General features: G+C 37.5%; 2 protein-coding genes across 3 annotated transcripts in view; one reads left to right on the forward strand and one right to left on the reverse strand.

Moving 5' to 3' along the window:
• The window catches only part of LOC5575992 (synaptotagmin-4), a 63,273-nt gene extending 54,613 nt beyond the window's left edge, over nucleotides 1–8,660 (forward strand). For both annotated transcript variants that reach the window (XM_021849996.1, XM_021849997.1), the window contains exon 3: nucleotides 7,166–8,660. In XM_021849996.1, coding sequence (XP_021705688.1) covers nucleotides 7,166–7,844 — 679 coding nt within the window. In that variant the 3' untranslated portion in view covers nucleotides 7,845–8,660. The remainder of the gene's footprint in view (nucleotides 1–7,165) is intronic.
• A 2,123-nt stretch (nucleotides 8,661–10,783) lies between these two features.
• LOC5575991 (DTW domain-containing protein 2) lies at nucleotides 10,784–23,996 on the reverse strand. Its single transcript, XM_001655896.2, has 3 exons — nucleotides 23,607–23,996; nucleotides 23,361–23,524; nucleotides 10,784–12,459 (listed from the first exon to the last, which is right to left on the reverse strand). The coding sequence occupies exons 1-3, from the start codon at nucleotides 23,699–23,701 to the stop codon at nucleotides 11,930–11,932; spliced, it is 789 nt and encodes a 262-aa protein (XP_001655946.2). The 5' UTR covers nucleotides 23,702–23,996; the 3' UTR covers nucleotides 10,784–11,929.
• Nucleotides 23,997–24,760: the final 764 nt, after the last annotated feature.

Raw genomic sequence — 24,760 nt, forward strand, 5'->3', positions numbered from 1 at the left:
TTTCTTCGATTCGTCTGAAATCAGTCTGATGCAGTAGAGATTTTAGAACCATCGTAGTCAAACGACTCCGTTAAGATATCCCCAGACAACCAAAATGTACGTATAACGAAATCACCTGGAGGCTTAATATGTGCAAAATTTCACTTATAAGATGTCGCGAAAAGGCCTTCTACGTACAAAAGTGGAGGCGATATGCGTGCATATATTATGTGATGAACAATAACATACAATGCGAGTGTATAAATATTCTACCGAACTAACCTGTTATCTTATGCGGCTTATCTTATGATAACAAATGTTGATTTGACAGCTGCTACGGATTGATTCGACTTACTTTGTACGAGTGTACGAAACGAAACAAAATGTACAAATGAACTCAGAAAAGAAGTGTTTTTTGCGAAGAAACTCATCAATCTGACGAGTTTATCCACGGTGTTTTGCGGGTTTGATGTAATTAGTATGAATAAACGAGTTGTAACGTGAACTTTCATGCGATTTCTAGTTGTCTGGGTCATGCTCGACTTTTGGAAGAAGAAGACATAACGAAAGACAGTTTCGGCTACCGATCTGGCAACTGAACAGTGTTGTAAGCAATCACGGTAATCGACACGTTTTCGCTGATATTCGAGTGTACGAAGGTACGGTGCTGCCATCTGGGAAAAGTTTGCTCGATGCGTGAAGCGTCGTAAATTTTACCCGGCAAGGTATAGGAAGCGAAATTTCAAATGCTTATATAAAATTAACTACAATAGTTATTTAAAATCTTTTCAGTATATGTTGATATACTTTTGATGGGCTACATTATAGGCATATAATTTTGAGTTTTATATTTTTTTCTCAATATGCTGCTGATTCTATAGTTGATCAATAGTCTAATCCCGTACACTTAACAGAATTTAATTAAAAAGTGTTTTGAATTTTTTAGAAGCATTTGAAAATTGACTTCCTATGCTTTGCCATGTAAAATAATCGGAGCTTCACGCATAGGGTCAACTGTGGTAATTACCTTCGTAGACGCGAATTCGGCAGCAGGCTTGGGAACTGTGACCACTATTTACCACAGTTCATCGATTCTACCTGGCAAGCAAAACACAAAGCAGCAGCAGCATCAATTCGCGTCTACGAAAGTAATTACCACAGTTGACCCTATGCGTGAAGCTCCGATTATTTTACATGGCAAAGCATAGGGAGTCAATTTTCAAATGCTTCTAAAAAATTCAAAACACTTGTTTATTAAATTCTGTCATGTGTACGGGGTTAGACTATTGATCAACTATAGAATCAGCAGCATATTGAGAAAAAAATATAAAACTCAAAATTATATGCCTATAATGTAGCCCATCAAAAGTATATCAACATATACTGAAAAGATTTTAAATAACTATTGTAGTTAATTTTATATGAGCATTTGAAATTTCGCTTCCTATACCTTGCCGGGTAAAATTTTCGACGCTTCACGCATCGAGCAAACTTTTCCCAGATGGCAGCACCGTACCTTCGTACACTCGAATACCATCAGGCGTTGCGCTGCCAACGGTTCACTCACTGCTTGACTGTTTTTGTCTCTCCACTATGATCGTTTTCGGGCAGCCATCTTGAGGTGAATGATTGAAAATAATGTTAAATAATTCAATCGCTAATTTTTCGCTTGTGTTTTCAACTAATTGAAATCTATTAGCGCTATTAGCAAGAGCGCAATCATTCCATTGCGATACATATAAACAAGTTCAATTTCATGCTGCCTTTATCGAGCAAAAATGCAAAACCCCAAAAAACGAAAAAATCATGTCACCACTGTGCTCGAGTCATTTCGCATTCGGGTTTGAAAAAACGTTGGGAAGAAGAAGATTACAGTTTTGAAGAGCCGTGACATTTTTTTGTTTTGAACGGTCATGGATTGCTTTGGATTTTGATGGTCGTGTAGAAAAATGTGAATGTCGAGGTGGTAAATGTTTGCTACAGTACATTTCCCATCCCTGTTTGGCAGTGCTTCCCTTAAACATGCATAACACATGCGATCAAACGAATGTCGAAAAGAAAAATGTCAATCGAATGCCCCTGACCACGACAGCTTCGCTAGGAAACATTACGGTTTTGTTTGTTTTTGTTCTGCTTTCACTGTATGTGTGACCAGTGTTGTGAAAAACTCAATATCTCACAACTCACGCTTGAGATTTCTCATGCGTGAGTTGTCAATCACGCAACTCAGCAGTCAAAAAATCATGAATGAGTTGGCTAACCTTTTTGGCTCATCTCGTATTTCCACAGTTTACTTACACACGGCAATAATTTCTTGTTAGTCTGGTAAAATTATAGTAACCCTTTCTAATGCAAACAACAACATTCCGGTTTCACGAGTTTTTGCCGGGTTTTGCGACTGAATCATTTTTTACGGTTTGAGTTGATTTTGCATCAAGATCTCAAGCGTGAGATTTGCGAAGCAGATCTCTTATGAGTTTGCTCTCATGGGAGAGCGTATTGATTGAGATTTGAGTGTGAGTCTATCAACACTGTGTGTGTCACATTCGACATAACAGGCAAGATCAAACTAGAGTGCCTGTAAACAAGAGTGACGTCATGTTCCAGTTTTGACAGGTCTCCTGCTCGATTGGAACGCGGATTTGTATGGAAATGACAGTTCGCCGCTGTTCCAATTTTGACATTGACGCCACTCTTATCTAGATCCACTCTGGATCAAACTATTCATGTTGTTTTGATCCGTTGTCTGAATTCTATGCAAAACTTATGATTTATGCAAATGTCATCGACATTCAATTGACACTTTTTGACGTTAACTACGTCTTACGGCAATATACTGGGTGTCAATTGAAAATCTAAAATGTTGCGACCATCACGAAATTATGAAAGATTTTAAATACTAATAACTCACCCATTTATCGGTAGATTTTCAATATTTTCCCACCAATCGGTCGGAAATTTATACAACATTTTACTCGAATGGAGAAAATTTTCGATTTTTGACGATAGACTGTCGAAAATTGGGAACATGTCGACCCCTTTCTTACGCAACCAAACTCGTTCATATTGTCTTCCACGATTCCTTTGGGTTGGCTAGTGCATTATAAAAGCAGACCAATTTCTGCTTCTTCGCGCATTCTTCTTTTGACGTTAACTACGTCTTACGGCAATATACTTGTCAATTAAAAATCTAAAATGTTGGGACCGTCACGATATTATGTTAGAGTTTGAACTAAAGGAAGGCTGCAACTATGAAAATCGACTAAAATTCAAATGCAAAAAATCACTTGGCGTAGTTAACGTCATGCGGTCGTGTCTTGTACACAACCCCCTCTGATTTTTGTGTTTGCCGACGTTCATTCTAAAGCTCGTGTTGTGAATGCTGACCATGGCAATGAAACGAACGTCGCGCAAAGTGTCGAATGTTTACAGCACTGCAACGGAATATGTTTTTGTGATTAGACCGGCATTTAGTACTTCTGTAACATACGTGACTATTCGCTCCCAATACGACAATTCGTCCGGTGGGGTGTGCTGCTGTCGTCATGATGATGGTTGACGAGAGCAATGTCAAACTCATTCATGGTTTCAAAACATTCGGAACAAAATATTTATTTTCACCGCTTACTTCACTTATGTATGAAATTGAATGAGATCCAATGGTAGAGAATTCATTTATCTACCCAATGGTATTTTTAGAAACAGCGGAGAATGTCCCGAAGCGTGTTTTATTCAAGCGCAAAAATCGCTCAGGCGAAAGTTCCAATGAAACTAACCTCACATATCCTGGTTTTCCAACCTCAAACTAGTGCTCCTACCAGTCGGATCTCAATTTTTATGAATGTAGTGCAATAATACCAAAAACAAACGTATGTAGAACATAGAGAATGCATATTCCTACCATTTCCGCCTAACTGTTTCACTGTGAACCGTCTTATATCAGGAAAATAAAATATTTTTCCCCACAGCGGCATGTGATGGATGCGTGAAAAATCAAATCTCTCATCATCTGACTAGTTGCGCTACCAAAATATAGATGGCTAACAGTATGTTGCGTTTTGCGATTGGAAGCATATAAGCAAAGTCAAGCTGCAAGAGTCTCGTCTCTTGGTAAGGTTATTCAGACATTCTTAGGAATAATGTTACATTGTACCTGCTACACGATTTAACTATAACATATAACAAATTTAGTAAGTGTAAGTGGTCAACTCCACGACGCCTTAAAGGAAAACAGCTGTGGAAGCTCTTTCAGAAGGCTAAGCTGAGAAACAGGCTCTGGGAAAAACAAATGAAGAAGAAGAAGACTGGAAACTCGGAACGTGGACTAAAGGCGGTTGACCCCATCTCTAGCCTTTTCAGGAGATTGACGAAGAAATGGGGCTCTGCATTCTATTGATTTAGTATGTGGTTTTGATTTTTACTAGCCTTGTTGTTTACAAATTTTATGGAGAAGTGAAAAAGAGATACCGTAATTTTGGGTGAAATTGATCATTTTTCACGGTTTTTCTAGTCTGTTTTCTATAATGTTAACAATGCCAAACAACTGAATGCAGGAAAACAAGTACGAAGGTGAGCCTCATCGACTTATGTATAGAAATTTTCTAACAAATGTCATTTTAGTGTTAACAAATATCTCTAAAATAAAAAAATCAGAGGATCTCATTTCGGGGTGAAATTGATCACTTGTCAATGCCATTGTTGTTAGTTTTCAAAACAACTCTACATGATAAATTTGAGCTCCATGAATCCGAATATGCTTGTCAAATTCTTAACAATGCAATATTTATACAAAAAAAAAATAGTTAAATTTCAAGAAATACGCCTAAATGTATGTAATTTCCTAAAGAATTCAATGATATCTAACAGAAATTCAATAATTTCAACCATATGAGCTAATTGGTACGAGTTTTGGTGATGAAATCAGGTTTGGAGATATATCTCAAGCATCCTGACAAACTTTCAGGTTTATACCATGTTCAAATCCTTACTTACAAATAGAAGTTCATAGGTGTTTGTCAATACTGCACAGTGCATGATTTTGAAATTTTACATTATTTCCATAGTAATAAACATTCTTTAACGCAAAAAACTTCACAACACACAATTCGACAATAGTTACAACAAACAACGTTCATTTACTGCAGCTTACATTGATATTTGTGCTCTATTACGAATAAATAAAATCGTGTGATACGATGATCAATTTCACCCTTCTGATCAATTACACCCGATTTTACGGTAATGGTTTTTGTGTAGAGCCCCATTGTAAAAGTACTGTCATCAAAAACTGGTAGCAGGGATCGTCCATAGAATAAAAAACTATCACCGCTGAGAAATAGAGAGTGCTCTTCTGTTCATTTATTCCAAAATTCACAAAAACCCCTTAAAAGTCGTTTTACCATAGGATGCATGTTACTTCTAATAACCCTATAGCAGGGTTTCTCAACCGGTGTTCCGTGAATTCATAGTAACGGCTGAATACTTCTCAAGGGGGCCGAGAATAATTGACATGATATTCTCAATTGAACACTGTCAGAAAGATCGCAGCCAAATATAATTACTAATTTCGTTCCTGGAGGTATCCATAAAACTGATAATTAGGCTTTGTTTTTGCCATATTATGACCATGCCTTACTTCAGATTCCTCTTGATGGAGCGTTGCACGTGATATTTGAACAGATATCTAATTCTTGGCTTGAGAAGGATTTCGTTCGTACTTTTCAATGTGAAATCATTTGTCCTTACGGCTCTTTACAAGGTACAAAGGCTAGAATGAGTTCTCGGGTAGCACATCAACAAACGACGTACCCTGCATAACAAATTGTACCTTCTTCTTCTTCCTGGCTTTACGTCCCATCTGGGACAGAGTTTGATTCTCAGCTTAGTGTTCTTATGTGCACTTCCACAGTTATTAACTGAGAGCTTTCTTTGCCGATTGACCATTTTTGCATGCGTATATCGTGTGGCAGGCACGAAGGTACTCTTTGCCCTGGGAAGTCGAGAAAATTTCCAACCCTAAAAGATCCTCGACCGGTGGGAATCGAACTACGGTTACTCAATTGACAAAATTCTAACTAGTTAGTTTGCCTTATCGCAAATTGTAGATAATATAATATAAATGAAGTTTATAGCTTTCTAGATGCGACTTGTGATCTCATCGGAATATTTTTCTGTATTACAGATTATCCTAAAAAAAATATGATTAGGACTCAAATTCGTGACTGTTTATGACAAATTCACACAACCTTATTAAGTAAGCTGCTCCTAGTTTTGATACTAATAGCAAATAGCTAATACAGTGAAACCTTCATTAGTCGATATTGAAGGGACCATCGACTCATGGAAATATCGAGTCATGGAACAGCAATCCTTTGGAAAGCTGCCTCTAGGGACCATCATAGTAATAATGAAATTTTGTTTTGTAGTATGGTTCCATGAGTCGATATCGAGGCTCTTCAGGAATTTCTTTTTATATTCCTGGAGGAAAAACTTAAGGAATTCTTCTAGTGATTTATACAAAGATGTCTTCAAGTATACTTCTAAGGGGGGTCTGTAGCCTTGAGGTTACGCTTTCGCTTCATAAATGATAAATATGATGTTGTCTTTCCTATTAATCAGCTTGAAATGTTTTTGTGTGTGTTTCTTAGATTACTCATTTGAAAATGGATTGTTACTGTAGTATTATGTTCACATAGATTTAAACCATTCAATAAGACTTAAACGGTTAGTTGGATTATACAATAAATAATTAAATAAATAAATAAGCGGAAGGTCATGGGTTCGATTCCCAGCCCCTCCACAAAAAAAACCGTCCAGCCACCAGAAGATGCCTCACGGAGGACCGTGCTTTGGGGAGCACATCCATCCTCCGTCAGTATCAGACGGTGACTGAGACAAACTGACCCTCTTCACAGGCAGCTAGCCTCACTAATAACAGAGCTCTCTCATACCTGCTCGGTGTGAGAGTAAAAGAGTAGAAGAGAGTGAAACTAGATGTAAATATAGATAAGTTGAAAATAGATCTGTATCGGTAAAGAAGCTACAAGATCAACTGAGTCCGGCACAGTAGTGGCCACGAGCACGGAGTGCCTTAAAAAAATAAAGTATACTTCTGGGATCTTCTTCAGATATGCCTCGCCAATGGATTTAACTCATGATTAACATCCTGTTTTTCTCCCTTTTACAGGGTGGTTCGTAATACGCGCAATCCAGTTTACGATGAGGACTTCACATTCTACGGATTGACCTTAGTCGAATTGGCTGGAATGTCCTTGCACTTTGTCGTGTTGAGCTTCGATCGATACAGTCGGGATGATGTCATTGGAGAAGTAGTTTGCCCTCTCAGCGGAATCGACCTGCAGCAAATCGAGAACCAACAGGTGGCCCTGAGCCGGGAGATACAACCAAGAAGTTTGAAGATCCGTGCTCAAGGTCGTGGAGAACTGTTGATTTCACTCTGCTGGCAACCGGCCGCAGCCCGATTGACGGTTGTTCTGCTAAAGGCTCGCAATCTCCCTCGGATGGATGTAACAGGATTGGCCGATCCGTACGTCAAGATCTACTTGCTGTACAACGGACAAAGGATCGCCAAGAAGAAGACCCACGTCAAGAAGCGAACACTGAGTCCGGTGTTCAACGAGAGCTTTGCGTTCGACATTCCGTCGACTGAGGGCGCTGGAGCTACGCTGGAGGGAGTTTCCCTGGAACTGATGCTGCTGGATTGGGATCGGGTAACGAAGAACGAAGTCATCGGTCGTCTTGAGCTGGGCGGACCAAGAAGCACCGGGTCGGCACTAAACCACTGGAAGGAGGTATGCAATTCACCTCGCAGGCAGATTGCAGACTGGCACAAGCTGAGAGAGTAAGGATGGTAAGGATGGTTTTAGTTAAAGCTGTACAAATTCCCGGTGGGGGAACACATGATTTGATATGATTTAGTTAATCTCTTGATTCCTCACTTCATTCCTTGGGAATGGACTGATGTTGCTGCAGTACTGAGTTACAAATATCGAGTTATTAAATTCTGACTGTTATACTACTGGGCAAAAAACTAGGCTTTTATAGTTTGTTAAAAACTGATAGGAAAGGTGATTACGTGGAATAATCCACAGCGAAACCTATATCTGCGAAAAAGAGGAAAAGTTTTCAGTACCAACTAACTATATAACCAACTCTTCAGAACATTGTAATCACCAGAGAGTATAAAAAAATGAAATCACAGATCAAGCTATAACAGACATTCCATCAGAAAATCAGATAAAAGAACTGCAAGAATTCCATAAAAATCATTACATAAATGGGGCGGCAACTGAAGACAAAATAAAAACCAATCTCAATTGATCGAATGGATATAAGATATGTGCCAGCTTAGAGAATTCAATACGGCTGAAGCATTATGCCCTTTTTGTAGGATGGGCGAACAATGACAGCATTACCAGCAACCAGAAATGAAAAATACTGAAACATTCGAAAATGCGTAGATGTGTGTACAATATAGTTATAAACAGTGAGAATACAGAAGAGTTTGCTACATAGGCACAACAGTTTACGAACTATCGTAAAATAAAAACACAGATACAAACAGCACTTGAAAAAAAAAAACGCGAAACGCAGCACCACAAATCAAGCTTACAAGTAGAGGCAAAGATGATATATAAATCCAGCAGAAAACAAAGTCAGATTAATGCAAACAAGTTAGAAGACCGAATGATTTAGGATCTTTGATGACAAATGCGATATAATTGAGTCAGGACATTTAGAAGGAATGAACGGGATCGTAAAGTATGAGAGAGAGTGCTGGACAAGAATTTGACGAGGCGTAGATGAATGCTTAGTGCTAGACTTACTTACCATTGTCGTTTTTATTAAGCTATTGGTTGAAAAAAGTTTTCTTGGAATGTATAGTCATAAAGATTCGAATTTTACTTTCAAAAACCCACGTGAAGTCATGTACCATTTCCACCATTGGCAAATATGTCCTTCTAGATTGAGGCAGGGCTAATCTTCTGCAGTTGATTCTCGGTCGGCGCGCCATAGGCGCTGCAATGCTAGTACCGGGTACCCCGTTGGTTTGACCACATTTAATCTGAACACTTTTTAATTTGTACCCCGCTAATTTGCACATCTTTCAGATTAAAAATGGTTCAAATGTCGTTCAGCTCATGGAACGGAGTAAAGTGAAATGGAACGCTGTGAAACGGAACGCAGAATCAAAACAAAACAGCCAAAAGGGTAACCAGAAGTTCGATTTTCTGTTGATCGTAGGGTGACTAGAAGTTCAAATTAAAAATGAACCCCGATGGTTTGCATGAGGTACCGTTCAAATTAGCGGGGGTGTACGGTATAATGTGAGTGACTGCCGTAGTTACAGTATTCCAGCACTCGCAATCCGCACACATTCTCTTGATTATATTATCCCCTCCGCTGTAGTGAGCATGCAATCTCTCACAACAATCGAACGCGCGCAATCGAACACGATATTATTAACTTATTTTGGAAGATTGAGAATTATATTAACGGCATGTATCAGAAGAGTCAAACGGTTTGTTCGACCATTTTTATGTACCCTGGCCAGGTCTAAATGAAGTAATTAAATTTTGTTATGGATATTTTAATGCAGTTGGTTGATAAGCTGCAATCAAGTTATTGACATTAAAGGAAGTAATGATTTTCAGCCTCTCTAGCTTGTTTTATCTTTATTAGAAGGCTCAGTTGCAAAAAGCTGCCATTCTTATAATATTGTATTGGCTAACTTCAAGTAAACCCACTTGTCCTGTGATTTCGATTGCAATAAGCAAGTCGTTCAGTTGACCAAAATCACGCAACTAGTGTTGTCTTGTCTATTACGGCTTAAACCAACCAACGGCACTTTTTTTTAAAGAAAAACTGAAGTTTGTGGACACAAAAGTCAATTTGGACAACCAGTGATGCATTTGAACGTGTTCTGTTCATGTTCAGTTCAAATTTTGAGGATCATAAGGATAAAAATAAAATCTCTTACTGTTGTTCGTAGGAACATTTAGGAGAGTCGAATTGGGCATCTAAGAGAGCCGAAGGAGATGTGGAGTTTTGAAGGAGAATGTGGGGTCGTGACTAGAGTTACATATTTCTCAGGAGCACATAAATGTACTGACGAGCCTCCTACCAAACCGTCTCTCAGCTCATAGGAATCCTTGTGTGCTGCGCTTGCCGGAGGCTAACGAAAATTCTAAAAGCGCGCGCTAGGTGATGTGCTCTCGGGGATACTCGTCTCATGCACTGCTCGGCGCTACGGCTCGCCATCGATATCCAAGTTTTGAAACAACTGCTTAGTAACGAAGAGCCTCTACAAGTATTTTCGCCTCATTATGCAGGTGTCTAGATGGCCTACATCATATGGTCGAAGACTCGCGATCCAAGAGTTACAATTTGGATCCTCGTTGAAAACTTTTGTAATTACTTCAATTATTGCGCTGAATTTTAAACAGCGCATGTGACGGAGCGCATGAGACCACAGTGAGACACATCTCAAGAAAAATGAGGCGCACCAAAATAGGTATCCCAATGTACAGCGCGCCCGTGCGCTTGCAAGCAATGAGCCTCCTCCATCTAAGGCTACAGCACGTGCACAGTAACTCTAGTCGTGACGGACTTTGGTTTCAGGTTGACCGACGACGCTGCAGAATCGTTACCCATTCTGTGGTGTTGGTTAACGCCTCCAGTCTAGCGTATTGGGTGTCATGGGATCGAAGCCCACCAGAACGATTCCATTATTTTTCACAATTTTACATCACAATTTGTCCAAAATGACTTTTGTGTCTACGAACTTCAGACCAAAATCAGTTGAGAATTAAGAAATGATGATGAAAATCTAGGAAATGATTATTTTTGACCGTCTATCAAGCGTTTTATTGCAGATGTGATTTTGCTTTTAGGGAGAATAGTAAGAAATAATTTGCGTATGTTGTATTCAGTTGATTATTCGCTATTCAGGTTCAAAAGCTAAGTGAAAATTTCCTCCTATCAATTGATACGGCCCTTAAAAATTTGCAGCAGGTGAACTAAAATTGTTTTTCGAAGCGCTTTTTAAGAAAGGACGTAAAATTAGTGCATAATAGGATTATTTCGAAGCTCGAATTGTTAGACAAGTGTGAGACAAAAAAAAAGCGTATAGGAAGAAAGTGACAGTTTATGCGGAATTATTTTTTGAAACGAATGACATCAACCAAAATACATCTAATACCTATACTCAAAGGATTTAAAAAGCAGACTAAATAAAACAAGAAGGAAATTATAATAAGACACTACAATTTCAGCAAAGCTTAAAGTAGACCAGAACAACGAGAGTCTATAAAAAACAGATGAAAATAAAATAAAAAACGAAACACTGATTTTTGCATGTACGTACTCCTCCGTAGAGAGCATGTAACTTTTTAAGCATATATACATAGAGAATACTTATATAATAATATACCAAACTGCAACAAGAAACAGCTAATGTGGTAGACTAAGCTTCATTTAACATTCGCATAGCACTGTTCCTCCTTCGTTTCGATCGGCTTATATCTAAAGGAAAGTTATCCAAACACTCAATCACTCGACAAAAATGTAGATTCAATTAGACAAAATTTACGGAAACCTATTATCTCACACTTGTTAAGCCTGTTGTCTTGTCTGTAGAGTCTGTCTCTACTTAGAGCTCACACTAAATTACTTTTCGAACGAAGACAAAACATAAATCAAAAACAAAAAAGAAACTGATTGGAGATAGAGGCACGTGAAGAAAACCCGCCTGTTTATTTTCGATAATAGATTTATTTACAGCATAAAAAAGAAAGCGTAGAATGAATGTATATATCGACATTAACAAGGAAACATTATTCTCTCTATTTTATGTTATATGAAGTACTCATATATAAAGGAAGTAATTATCAATAAAAACTGACAGAAACACACACCAACCCCCCGGAGATCATTGTTCCTCTTCCGATTGACCCTGTCCAGTTTGATCCTTGAAGGCATCTGCGTTTCGCAGCAATTTGTTCAACCGCTTCCCAATCAGTTTCGGGTACTGGTTGTGCTTAATGAGAAATTCCTTGGACTGATGAGTGACTGCACCCTTGTCCAACTGAAACTGGCACAAGGCATGAAGTGGTCGAAGCAGCTGTTGCCGGTAGGAGTCGTCCCGCTCCAGAATGCTCAGCGCTTCGATGGCAGTTTCCAAAGTGCTAAGGCAACCGTCGGTAGGTTGAGTTCGAATGACGTAGCTACTGTTGCCGGAGCTGATGAGTTTAACCTGCCGCATGTTGTGAAGGATTGTGGAGCTGGTGTAGATGGCATTCGCTTGAGGCCACGTCCCGTCGATGAGAATGAGATTGAAAGGGCCTTCGGTGAGGTCCAACTGTTCCATTGGAATCGATGTGGCACTTGGGTACAGCAGGATTGAGTTTTTGGCCGAGAGGATTACTTCCAGTTCCGAATCGAACTTGGGAAATTTTTTGCCTGTAAAAATGAAAAGCAATATTGTTTTACCTTGTACTTAGCTCTACTTAATCTAAATATCATTTATCATTACAACGGAAGTCTTCAACAAGTTTAGCCTTACATTATTAATCATTTAAGTCGATATTTGTTCCAATATTTCAACATAGGATATTCTACGTAACGCAATAGTACTATGCCAGGGAGGGAGCTACAGAATCATTTTCAAAATTTTATTTGGAATTCTCTGCAGAGCTCTCTTTTTGGTATTACAACAGCTAGTTTATATTGGTACAGCATACAACATGGACGGTCTGATTTTTTTTAAGATCAAAAACTTGTTCTTAAGACAAAAGTTTTGATTTTATGTAAATAAGTAGATTCATACATTTTATAGGTTTGTTACATCCGGCTTGAAGTCCTTCAAGATGATTTTTAAAAGCATGGAAAAATCCACTCACTCACCCGAACGCCACCGATAAAAATAGCAAAAAATCTTCTGCTACCGAACATTCAGTGATAGCTGAACCGTACTGGGTGGAGTGTAGTATGAAAGCGTTGGAAGGAATACGAAGAGAAGTTAATACCAATACACTTGTATCTAGGAGGCACGAGTGAATGCATTTTGCATCCATTCACCGAATGCATTGAACTGACTGAGCGGATTCCCACTCACTGAATCATTCTGTGGTGTGCCAGTCAGTGAATGTCCATCAGTAATATGAAACCCGAATGCCACTCGAACGGAATCAGACTGTAAACAATCATTCGGTATTCGGCTTTCAGAATCGGTAGCAGCTCAATCAGTTACCGTTTTTCGTTTCGCTTAGTGCTCGCCAAAGAAGCAGAATGGGCACTGGAAATTGAAACGTTCGGCTTGGTTAAAGAAACAGATTTCTCGCTCTAGACTGTGCGTTGAAGCGAGTGAGGGAAACGCAATGACTGAGTGAGTGTTTCCCATGTAAGCTTGAAGATTTCAAAAGTGTGACCAGTGAAGACGAAAGAATAAGTGAATTCCATAACCGGTTCCGACGTTGGACCCTGAGTTTATACTTAATTTGATGAATTTCATGTAGGGTAGAAGCACCGGTTTTGGCCATACGCCAGTTGTAGCCATAGGGGATTATAATTTGTTTTACAAATTCAATCAGCATGAAACCTTTTGTGTTCAGTAGATCACATTCACATGATAGAGCTACATTCATTTACTCGTCCAAATTGATTCAAAACATAATTTCCTTATAATTTTAACTCCCATACACCTAATTTGGCCAGGGCACTCCTAATTTGGCCAGTCTCATGATAAATCAATGCAATTGGCCAATTTAGGAACTGAAGTTAAATCTCTGGCCAAAACTGGTTCCGTTGGCCTTGACCAACGGGATTTTCAAAGCTAAAAAATGTCTTAGCTCAGTTTTGATATTTTACAAACATAATATGGATTGAAAGCTTGCATTTGACATATTTGTAGTATCAATACGGCATCCCATTTAATTTTTATTGACATTTTCTCTTAGGCTAGCCAAAACCGGTGCTTTTACCCTACATTTTTATGGTCCTCCGAACTTGGATCCGGTTGCTTGAAACAAGTGATCCGGTACAAACATACCAACTGTGAACAAACATTCGGTGGGAAGAATCGGTCATTGGGGGTCATAGAGATCAGCGAAGAAGCTGTGGAAGAAAGATATCAAACTGTATGGAAGGTTTTAACCCGGCGGTATGAGAACAAGCGTCGACAAATCTTCTGTCATTATCAAGCACCGCAGCAATGAGAAAGGAGACGAGCGAAGAATTGTGAGTGATTGACGGTTTCGAAGAGCATCTTTCTAATTTGAAGTGACTAGGGGAGCCGACAAATCGTTGGAGTTCCAGTTTTATATACCACCTCTACATTCGCCTTTATTCTAACACAAAACGGAAGTAGGATCGCCATTGCAAAGTCGTCAATTTTAAGGAGTACACGGTAAAAAAGCAAGATGCTATGAACAGTTCTGCACTTAAATTTGCACTACTATTAAATTTTGACAATATCAAGATAGCAGCACATGAATTCAACGTTGCATGTTTTGATTTGAAATAAAAAAAAAAGTTAAAATAAATGTTTCCGCTCGTCCAAAATTTGAACCTTGAATCTTTGGAGTGCAAGTCGTATATCTTACCTCGACACCAACTCACATATCGTCCCCTTGATGCTACAACTAGATAACTCGAAATTTGAAATTTTTGACTTCAATATGCCAAAACATTTTTATTAATTAGATCTGTAAAATACCTACAGCTCATAAGCGTGTGATTCAAAATACACAAGTTAAAGTTTATTTTTCAACCATATCCTCTGCGATTAACCGTCACTTTGTAAAACGGTCATATTTTCAAAGTGGCACATCCCAAAATTTTGAATTTCGAGTTATCTAGTTGTAGCATTAAGGGGACGATATGTTGAAAGAGGTTGAATTAATTTCAATTACCTTATACAACGAGCTGTCAACGACTGCTTTCATACAATAGACATGATGTTCAAAATCAACGACTTTTCACTTTAGAGTCTAGTGCGAGAGACTGTAGAGCTAATTCAAAGTTAGAACTCTCGAAATGTGTTTTGAATTGAGTCAAGTGATCAATCCATTCAATCGAACGTGCTGATTTTTGTACCATGTTTAAGAATGGATGTGTCTTGGACAATGATATAGTTGACGAGATGCCTACGTACATCGCTTCGTTTCTTGCAAGGTTACACTAAAATGCTTCAATCTTCGAACTTTTTAGGGCGGCAAAGTTAGATCGTAGTTTCAAGTCTAATCCGTTTCGCATCGTTTCTCACGTAGCGGAATTTGGGGCAAGTGTGCCACCTTAAGCAAATTGTTCTCTAACTTTGTCTAAAGCTCATAGAATCCACCAATTTATCCTCATGATGTTAGTTTTACATCTTTTCATAACCACTGTGCCATTTAAAAAGAAAATAATTTCAAAAAGTATTAGTTTTGGAGCTTCTCAAATATCATCCAAAATAACCTATTTTTCGACACTATGGGGCAAGTGTGCCACCCATATGGGGCAAGACGGCCACCATATGAAAATCGTATATAATTCCACTTGTAATGAAATTTTCTTTATTTCCTATTAACCCGTAGGCTACGGGGCTGACATGCAAAATTCAAATTGCTCGTATATGAGCATACCTCAATATTTTTTCATGAAATTTTGAGGATTGCTACGCTATTAGTTGTAGTTTCATGTGTTATGGGAAAGTGCACATTTGGAGCATTGTTTACAAAGTTATTCCAGAACATCTCTGGGTCAGGTAGGGTAAAAATCACATAAACTTCCTTTTAGAACTCATTTATCATTTGGAAACGAAATGTTTTCATATAAAAAGTTTACAGACCACTTATTTGTAATAAGTTACGATGCATCGAGGGATTTAGAAATGTATAATTACCTAGAACAATGCTAAGGCCTCCAGAACATTCTCTAGTTTTGTCCATAATCTACACAGGTTCATTTAAGCGAGTGGTGTCTACGTTTGGTGCTTTACAGCACTCATTAAGCCTTAATAGACATGTTCACGAATTTTGACAAGATATTGGATATTAGAAGTCATCCAAACTGTCCTGGAGTTCAGGTCCTCTTGATCTACCAAATCTACTACAGTCTATACTCACCCAATTCTCGTGAAACATTCTTATTCCTATCCATAAAGCTACATATGACCCGGAAAGTGTACTGCCGTTATACGCATAATTGTCCAATGTTCCAAAATATGCAACCAAGTAAAACACGTTAAAAAATTTTAGCACATTCATGTGTCGTGCCAAGTTTGTGATAAATCTAAATGAAATTGTTGCAAAAGTATGAAATATAGCGTGTACACCAGAATCAAGAGTTTGTATTATGGGAAAAAGTAAATTTTGCTACGAAATAAAAAGTGGGACTGTTATGCCAAGAAACACAATTTTTTGGGTGAATTTCTTCGCCTAACAGTCTCTCTGATAGTACCGATCTATTATGTGCTAAGCACACTGATGACTGTATTTACGTATATGTGGTACCAAATATAGAGGATTTATATCCTCAAGACTATGTTGAGGCACTTAATCAAGGCTCAAGTGACATAAGCAAAACAGAGCCACATGTGGAGAAGTGAGGAAATATGATTTTATACTTTAGGATGAAAAGCAAATTTGTTTGTTTGTGAAATATTTATAAAATGTAGAGTAAGAGTAAGATGAGTAAGTTAGAAAGTTAACAAGATTTAGAAAAGGTACAGTAAAATAGTTAGTAGAAAAACAGCACTAGTAGATTAATTAGATTTTGTAAATCTTGTCATCAGAGTAATTCAAAATTTATAGTACAACCAATAAGCTCGTAAATATTTGTATTTATCGACAACAGAGTTTTATGATCAAATAGAGATATATTGAAAACATATTGTTCGAATAATAAGTCAAGCTGTATACCAAAATTGATGCCCAGTTCTTCAGTGTATTCTGAAGATCTTATATTAACAATATTCATAGTAGTACACTTTTCGAGCCATATGAAGCTTTATGGATAGGAATAAGAACGTTTAACGAGAATTGAGTGAGTATAGATTATAGTAGATTTTGTAGATCATAAGGACCTGAATTCCAGGGTGGTTTGGATGACTTCCAATATCCAATATCTTGTCCAAATTTGTGGACAAATCTGTTAAGGCTTAATGAGTGCTGTAAAGCACTAAACGTATACATCACACGCTTAAAATAATTAATGAACCTGTGTAGATAATAACCAAAATCTCAGAATGTTCTGGAGGCCTTAGCATTGTTCAAGGTTAATTATACATTTCTAAACCCCTTGGTGCATCGTTACTTATTGCAAATAAGTGGTTTGTACACTTTTTGTATGAAAACATTTAGTTTCCAAATGATAAATGTGTTCTAAAAGGAAGTTTATGTGATTTTTACCCTACCTGACCCAGAGATGTTCTGGGATAACTTTGTCAACAATACTCCAAATGTGCACTTTTCCATTACATATGAAACTACAACTAATAGTGTAGCAATCTTCAAAATTTCATGAAAAAATATTGAGTTATGCTCATATACGAGCAATTTGAATTTTGTGTGTCAGCCCCGTAGCCTACGGGTTAATAATACTTACAAAGCAGACGCTAATCGATAATTAAAACAAGAATTAAGTTTACCGTGATAAGGGGATGCTTTATAACAGAATTCAAAACATGCGTAACTCCCTATTACTCAATCCGAATAACTAAAATGGTTATTTTTGTCTCCATTCCATACAATATATGTATTACCCTTATATTACGGCGAATATGTATAATATTAGTCTAGATCAGCACTAAATAACGGTAAAATATTGATGTAGATATGTAAAACTGTACTCAATAAGCCGAAAAACGTATTGAATATTGAATATTCTGAGAAAAAATTACTTTAGGGGGCAAACATGTCAGTTATTCCCCTACTATACTTCAGAAATTACTACTGGTGCCTCATTTTGGTTTATTATTATGATTCTGTTGAAGATGTTTACATTTTTATAAATTTCACTCCAACAATTTTTGTTTACCAAATAGGTGGCACACTTGCTCCAATAGGTATACATTTCAACCAAACTGGATTTCGTTGGTAAAACTAAATACTTTTTTGATTAAAATGCCACAATAACTTACACATTTGAATAGTTTCACGATGTACAGTACGTTAGAAAAATCTGTTAATAATTGACCTTTCACCATGCTATTTAGAAACAACAAAATCTTATAAAATTCCACTCAAATTTGGTTGTCTTAGCACAAGTCGCTGTAAATACGTGAAAAATAGAGCAATTTTCATCATATTTTGATCATTGTATTGTGAACTATAAGGGAACATATTGTTAAGCTCAAAAAGAAAATATATATTGTAGTTTTTATAAAAAGCAGGGGTGGCACACTTGCCCCTATGGCACACTTGCCCCAAAGTCCGCTAGCTTCCAGTGCCGGAAGGGCATCGTTGCAATCTGGCTGCAATCAATGTGATCAGGAGCATTACAGCTTAAATTTCCTGACTTTGGAAGGCTTCCAGTAAATCAGCGATATCAGCTCGTGGACCGAAACGTTCTGTGTGGGAACTGTCTGCGAACGACTAAGCATTCGGCAAGGACGTGCTCATCTCGGAATTGAAACAAGCGCAACGCAACACTCTTCTGCACGTTCTAATCAGACGCGAACCCATCCCAGTGAGCAACGGCAAACAGGGACTCAACCGTTTTCATTGAATCCACCCTTTCTGTCGCACAGTCAAGGGCAACAGCTAGAAGAAGCTGATTCATTTAGGCGCAATACTTATGCCACTGCAACCTGGAAGCAGAATATTTCGTGTTTAGCTGTACGATTGGATTACCGAGACGCTGTAATCTTCTTCTTCTTGGCATTACGTCCCACCGGAACAAAGCCTGCTTCTCAGCTTAGTGTTTTTATGAGCACCTCCACAGTTATTAACTGAGAGCTCTCTTTGCCAAAGTTGCCATTTTCGCATTCGTATATCGTGTGGCAGGTACGATGATACTCTATGCCCATGGAAGTCAAGGAAATTTACATTACGAAAAGATCCTGGACTGACCGGGAATCGAACCCAGACACCTTCAGCACGGCTTTGCTTTGTAGCCGCAGACTCTAACCAGACAGCTAAGGAAAGCCCCTAAGAAATTCTAGTTATTTCAAGGTATTTAGATGAATTTCTAGAGAAATTTTTAAAATAATTCCAAGAGATATCCCTGGAAAATTTCTTCCATGTTAATGGGAAAATTGATGGAGGAAAAGCTGGAAAAATTCGTAGAGTGAACTCTGGAGAAGTTCATATTAAAAAATCTGGAACAACTCTTCTGGGAATCCCTGAGAGCATCTCTACAGGACAGGAATTCGTAGAGAAATTCCTTGAAATAACCATGGCAAAATTTGGAGGCATTACTGATACCAATAATGAGGAAACCCTATAAAAAAACTAAAGAAAATTTATAAAGAGTTCCTCGAGTAATTCCAGGGGAAATTGCTAGAGGAGCTTCTGGATAAAGCCTTGGTATATTATTGAAGGAATGCTTTGAAGTATTATTGAAGGGATTTTCACTGTAGAAATCTTCATAAGAATTCCAGATCAAAATTATGAAAGAAATCTTAGAAAAAATCCAAGAGGAACTTCTGAGAACATCTTTGGAGGAATTATTGGAAGAATTCCAAAGGAAATTCTAGATGTATTCTTAACGATAGGAAGAAACTCTTGAAGAATTTCTGTTGGAAACATTGGAGGAGCGCCGGGAGGAACCTTTAGAGCGATTTCTAGGGCAATAGTTAGATTAAATCCTAGAGGAAGTCCTGGAAAACTTCTCAGAAATATGCCTGGAGAAGTTACTGAAGAAATTAAAAAAAATCTAGGATGAATCCCTGAAGGAAACCTTGGTGGTTTTCCTGAATCAATCAGAAACATTCATGGAGGAAATTTTGATGAAATCTTTGGATTTATTCCAGGAGGGAACCTTGGAGGTATTCCTGGAACGATTCTTAGAGATATTACTGATGGAATCTTGGAGGTATTTCCTTAAGAAAATCTCTGTAGGTATTTTAGCAAAACTCCCTTGGAGGCTGATATTCCTAAAAAAAACCTGAAGCTCTTCCTAGACAATTGCTTCGAGGCATTATTAAAGGAATCCCTAGCTAGAGATATTCTTGGGGGAAACCTTTGGAGGAATTTTTAAAAGATTCTTTGGAATATCCACTGAAAAAGTTTTTGGAAAAATCTCCAGAGAAGATCATTGTTACAAAAATAAAATATACTTTGTATTTCTTGAGAAGTCCTTGTAGATATTGCTGGAGGTATCCATGGAGGTATTCCTAGAAAAATACTGTTTTTTTTTCATCACTTTTTGCATACTTTTCATAATTTAAGCCTTTTAATCATTTTCTACAAAATTCACGTCCAGGAAACTAAGATAGACGAGATCTTAAGCTTTCGATTCATGCGCTGATATTAAATGTATGACGCATAGTTAATTAGCTAGAGTTTCAAAGATGACCAAGTTGTAAATCTTTAAATTGTGAATAATTCACTTAGCAGTAATTTGCGACCATATGTTCCATGGGCACTTTTTCATATCTTATTAACCCTAAACATAAATTAACCTAAAGATCTATTAACCCTCAAATTATTATACACCCGGAACCAAACACCCTGCATATCGATATTGTTAGCATATGCTGCATATATGACTAAAAGCAGTAACATAACCTTCTATTATGTATGTTTCATGTGAATACCATTGCTCTGGTTCTAGATCAGTTGTAGGTAGTTATGCAATTCATAATTTTGATGCTTACGGACGTATTTTGCAATATACGGCCATACTACACAAACATTACCATTCGAGATATCTTGTACCTTGAACATGTTCCACTTTATATAAAGACCAACAAATAGAGCACTTTTTTCATAAAGCTGTATTGAAACATTAAATAAGCTGTTTTTTTTTCATTAGCCTTATTCTGAGAGGTGAGTTAGTCTGCTGCTAGCTGATCTCGTCTGACATGAGACGACTAATATTGATGGAAAGAAAGCGAGTCCACTTTTGCACTTTGGTAGACCAGTTTCACCTCATCAAACGCATGCAACTTTTATTTCGCTGCCAGAACAATACACTTTTAGCTGCTCAGCTGAGCAACATATTGATAATAATAATCATTCTCAGGAATAGAAAGATCTACAGTATTGGACAAAACATTTGCAACTTTTTCGATTTTCCATACAAAATGACCAACTTAGGTAAGCTAGATCTCAGTTATTTATGGACCGATTCAAATGAAACTTTCACAGAACATCAGATATAACTTGAATTTGAACATATATTTTTGAATAATTTTTCCAATCACGAGTTTATAAGTAATAATGATTTGACTAAAATGTAATTTTCGACGAAAAATTCAAATCTCGAAATCTGATAGCCCTACACAAAAACTGTCTTCAGCAAACTTATTCATCTCGTCAAAATCTACAACTTTGCTGAAGATACCATGAAGCTATTACTTTAATATGTTTAGTTATGTCGTTACTGCTTTTCAACTTGTGATTGCAAAAATCACTCAAAATAGATATGTTAAAATTCAAGTTATGTCTGATATTCTGTGAAAATTTCATTCGAATCGGTTCATGAATAACTGAGATATAGTTTATCAAAGTTGGTCATTTTGTATGGAAAATCGAAAAAGTTGCAAATGTTTTGTCCAATACTGTAGATCGGACTTTTTTTGTGTAACTAATAGTGCTGACGCGAAATTACGCAGTGGTTTATAACAGCTATCATTTTTTCGCAGTTATACAATCCAAATTCATGTTTCATTGCACATTGCATTGGCGATCAAGAAACTAAAAATTTCAAACATTTCAATCTGTTTTGGGTTGTTTTTTCCCGTCGCCTAGAAAAATATTTCCATTCATCAATTATAGAAAACTCTGCCAAATCAGACACCAGTTTTGTTTTGGATTTCTGCCCATTACCGTCAGAATCTATCGAGGTTATAGGCCTATTCACTTGACGTCTCAAATCAGCTGATCGGGAAGCACTTTGACATTTCTTCTACGAAAATGACAGGCCCGTGTTAGCACCGGTCCTCCACCGATGTAAACAAATGCATAGGCGGATTTGTCACAAGAAAAGGCCTATCTTCTCTTCTCTATCAGATGTTGCATCAGATACCTTTTTTAACAGATTTCTGCCAATTTCTATTAGAAATCGTAAATCTTAATTTCCGCCCACTTGCACATAAATCAGGATAGCAATTTTTAACGCCATTCAATGTTTATTCACACAATGTCACACAACTGCCTTGTTGTGTTGTCAGATTGTTAAATTATCTATACTTCGATCATTTTCATGATGAAACAGTTGCCAAAAGTATAATTTAAACTGGTTTTCATCAATAACACGCTATGACACTTTTTCGTGAGTGATTGCACTGAATGACGCTCAACTGGAGAAACATTTTTGTATTTATTTAGCAATGATTACTAGATTATAAACGATAGTAAAATAACCAGATTTATTATAAGTTGAAATTATGAATTAATCCAATTAATATTTAATGGTATAACTTTAGTTAATAAATAGTATTCGAATGTCCGGATATTGGCACTGCCCAGATTTTGAGACACCGTGGTACAAAACACATTTCCTCAAAAATGGTAGTGCCGTTACGTTGAACTAAAATTTCGGTAGGGGAAGGGGTGGTAAAATGAACACCTTAAGGAAATCATCTTGTTTCTGATAGAAAAACGAGGAATTTGTATAATTATATCCCACAACATCAAAAACAGGGATGTTATCTATAGCAGTGACACGAATTCATACTAAAATAGCTGAATTTTCACATATTTTTGTCGCTAGCAAAAAACGATGTAAATGTTCATTTTACCTGCAATATGTTGGTGAAATGAACAGCTGTTGGTGGTAAAATGAACATCATGCAAAAAACGTGAGCACAACCAATATTTCTGAAAAATCTTATTGTTTTACCGAAAATATATCCATTGATGATTGTAACCCATTCAAAAAGAATTCTAAAGGTATCAAATTTGACCTCATATCATAACGATATTCACTTCACTGAAAAACCTGAAGTCCTCCGAGTTAAAAGTTACGTCAGTTCCAATTTTCAAACGTGGTTTTCTAAAATCTCAGTTTTCGTTGATATTTTCACTTGAATTGACCTACGTATCAACTCGAACACTCTGATTTATGCTATAAATCGTCCGTGCGTGATAAAAATTCATCGAAATTTGCTTTTTCTCGATAAAAGGCAAGGTGTTCATTTTACCACCACTTCCCCTACTTTTCCAATTGGAAGGAAAACATGTTTTAGCATTTGAAGTCCCCAATAATGCACTTACCTTTGTAAATAAGACACTTCCCAGGTGCCAATCCGACCGATAACATGGGCGCCGTTCTCAAGGCTCGCTTCTCCTCAGCAGGGTGTTGTAATAGAATCACTCGACTTTTGGGAACGAGTGGCTGCGGTGGCAGCGCCGAACACCAACAGACCGGTACAGGTCGCCTAAAATTGTTACAATAAAACAGTTCAATGCCGAACAGGGATAATGATAATGATAAGCTTTGTAATGACACGCAAAACTTACTGACAATTACTGCACTTATCGCGCATTTTGGGCGGATCGGCTGGAATATTGGCCAGATCGTCCCAAACGGCTCCTTCGGCGAACAAATCCGTCATTTTCACTATTCAAAAGGACTTTCTTTCAAATCTCACCAAGAAGCACGTTTGGGTACAGATCCAGAAGACAGAATGCATATGAATGAGCGTACGTTTACAGCGGTTGCCTCAATGGGAGCCGCGTTTGTTGTTGTTTACGTTTTGGCTCCTTTGCATCGTCATTCGTCGCATGACGCTTGGATGACGTGTGCGTTTTGATACCGGTACAAGGTGTCCAGAGGGCTTGTGTGCGGGGTTGTGTCTTGGATGTTAACATGCACGCTTATAATAAATGCGTAAAATTGAAATGAATTTACTCAGTGTCGCCGTTATGAGGCCATGGATTATTTTTTTTATTTATGAGAGTTACAATTAAAATGGTGCATACAAAACGAAAAAAAAAAAAATGCAAGCGTATAGAAACTACATTTTTGTTTTTAAATTTATAGTAAACAAAAAAGTCAGCTGACCACAGTTGTCTCATGAATAGCTTTATAGATTTGGTGATTTGGCGATGCAAGAAGAAGAAGACCAATTGAATCAATAATAATTTAGTGATATTTTTGTGTGTTAACGTGATCCACAAAAATCTTAGCCCGAACAGCGTTGGAATCAAAATTCGTTTTTTGAAAATTCATTGACATCAGTTTGCTATAACTACAGTTTGCCAAAACCACGCTAAAGTAGAAGCACCAGTTTTGGCCATACTAGGGCCCATTCACAAATTTCATAACACTAGAGGGGGTGGGTGGGTGTCCTAGCGATGTTACGGTCCATACAAAAATTTAATAAAATTCATACAAAAAGCGTTACAAGGGGTGGGCGGGTGTCCAAAATGGTCAATTTCAGCGTTATGAAATAAATGAATGAGCCCCTAAAGAATCAGAAATATGAGTATAAAACTATACACTTAGCTCATTTTATGGATTCCGGTTAATGTTACTGTAATTATATCAGGTGATTCTTTCATCGGTTTCACTAGAACATCCTCCAAAAGTCCCGCTTAGAACATCTCTTATAATTCTGTGATTTTTTCTGAAGATTTTTTTGAGAAATAACTAGAACAAAATAAGAGGAAGT

The sequence above is a fragment of the Aedes aegypti genome, chromosome 3 (genome assembly GCF_002204515.2).
Source record: "Aedes aegypti strain LVP_AGWG chromosome 3, AaegL5.0 Primary Assembly, whole genome shotgun sequence".
Taxonomy (NCBI): domain Eukaryota; kingdom Metazoa; phylum Arthropoda; class Insecta; order Diptera; family Culicidae; genus Aedes; species Aedes aegypti.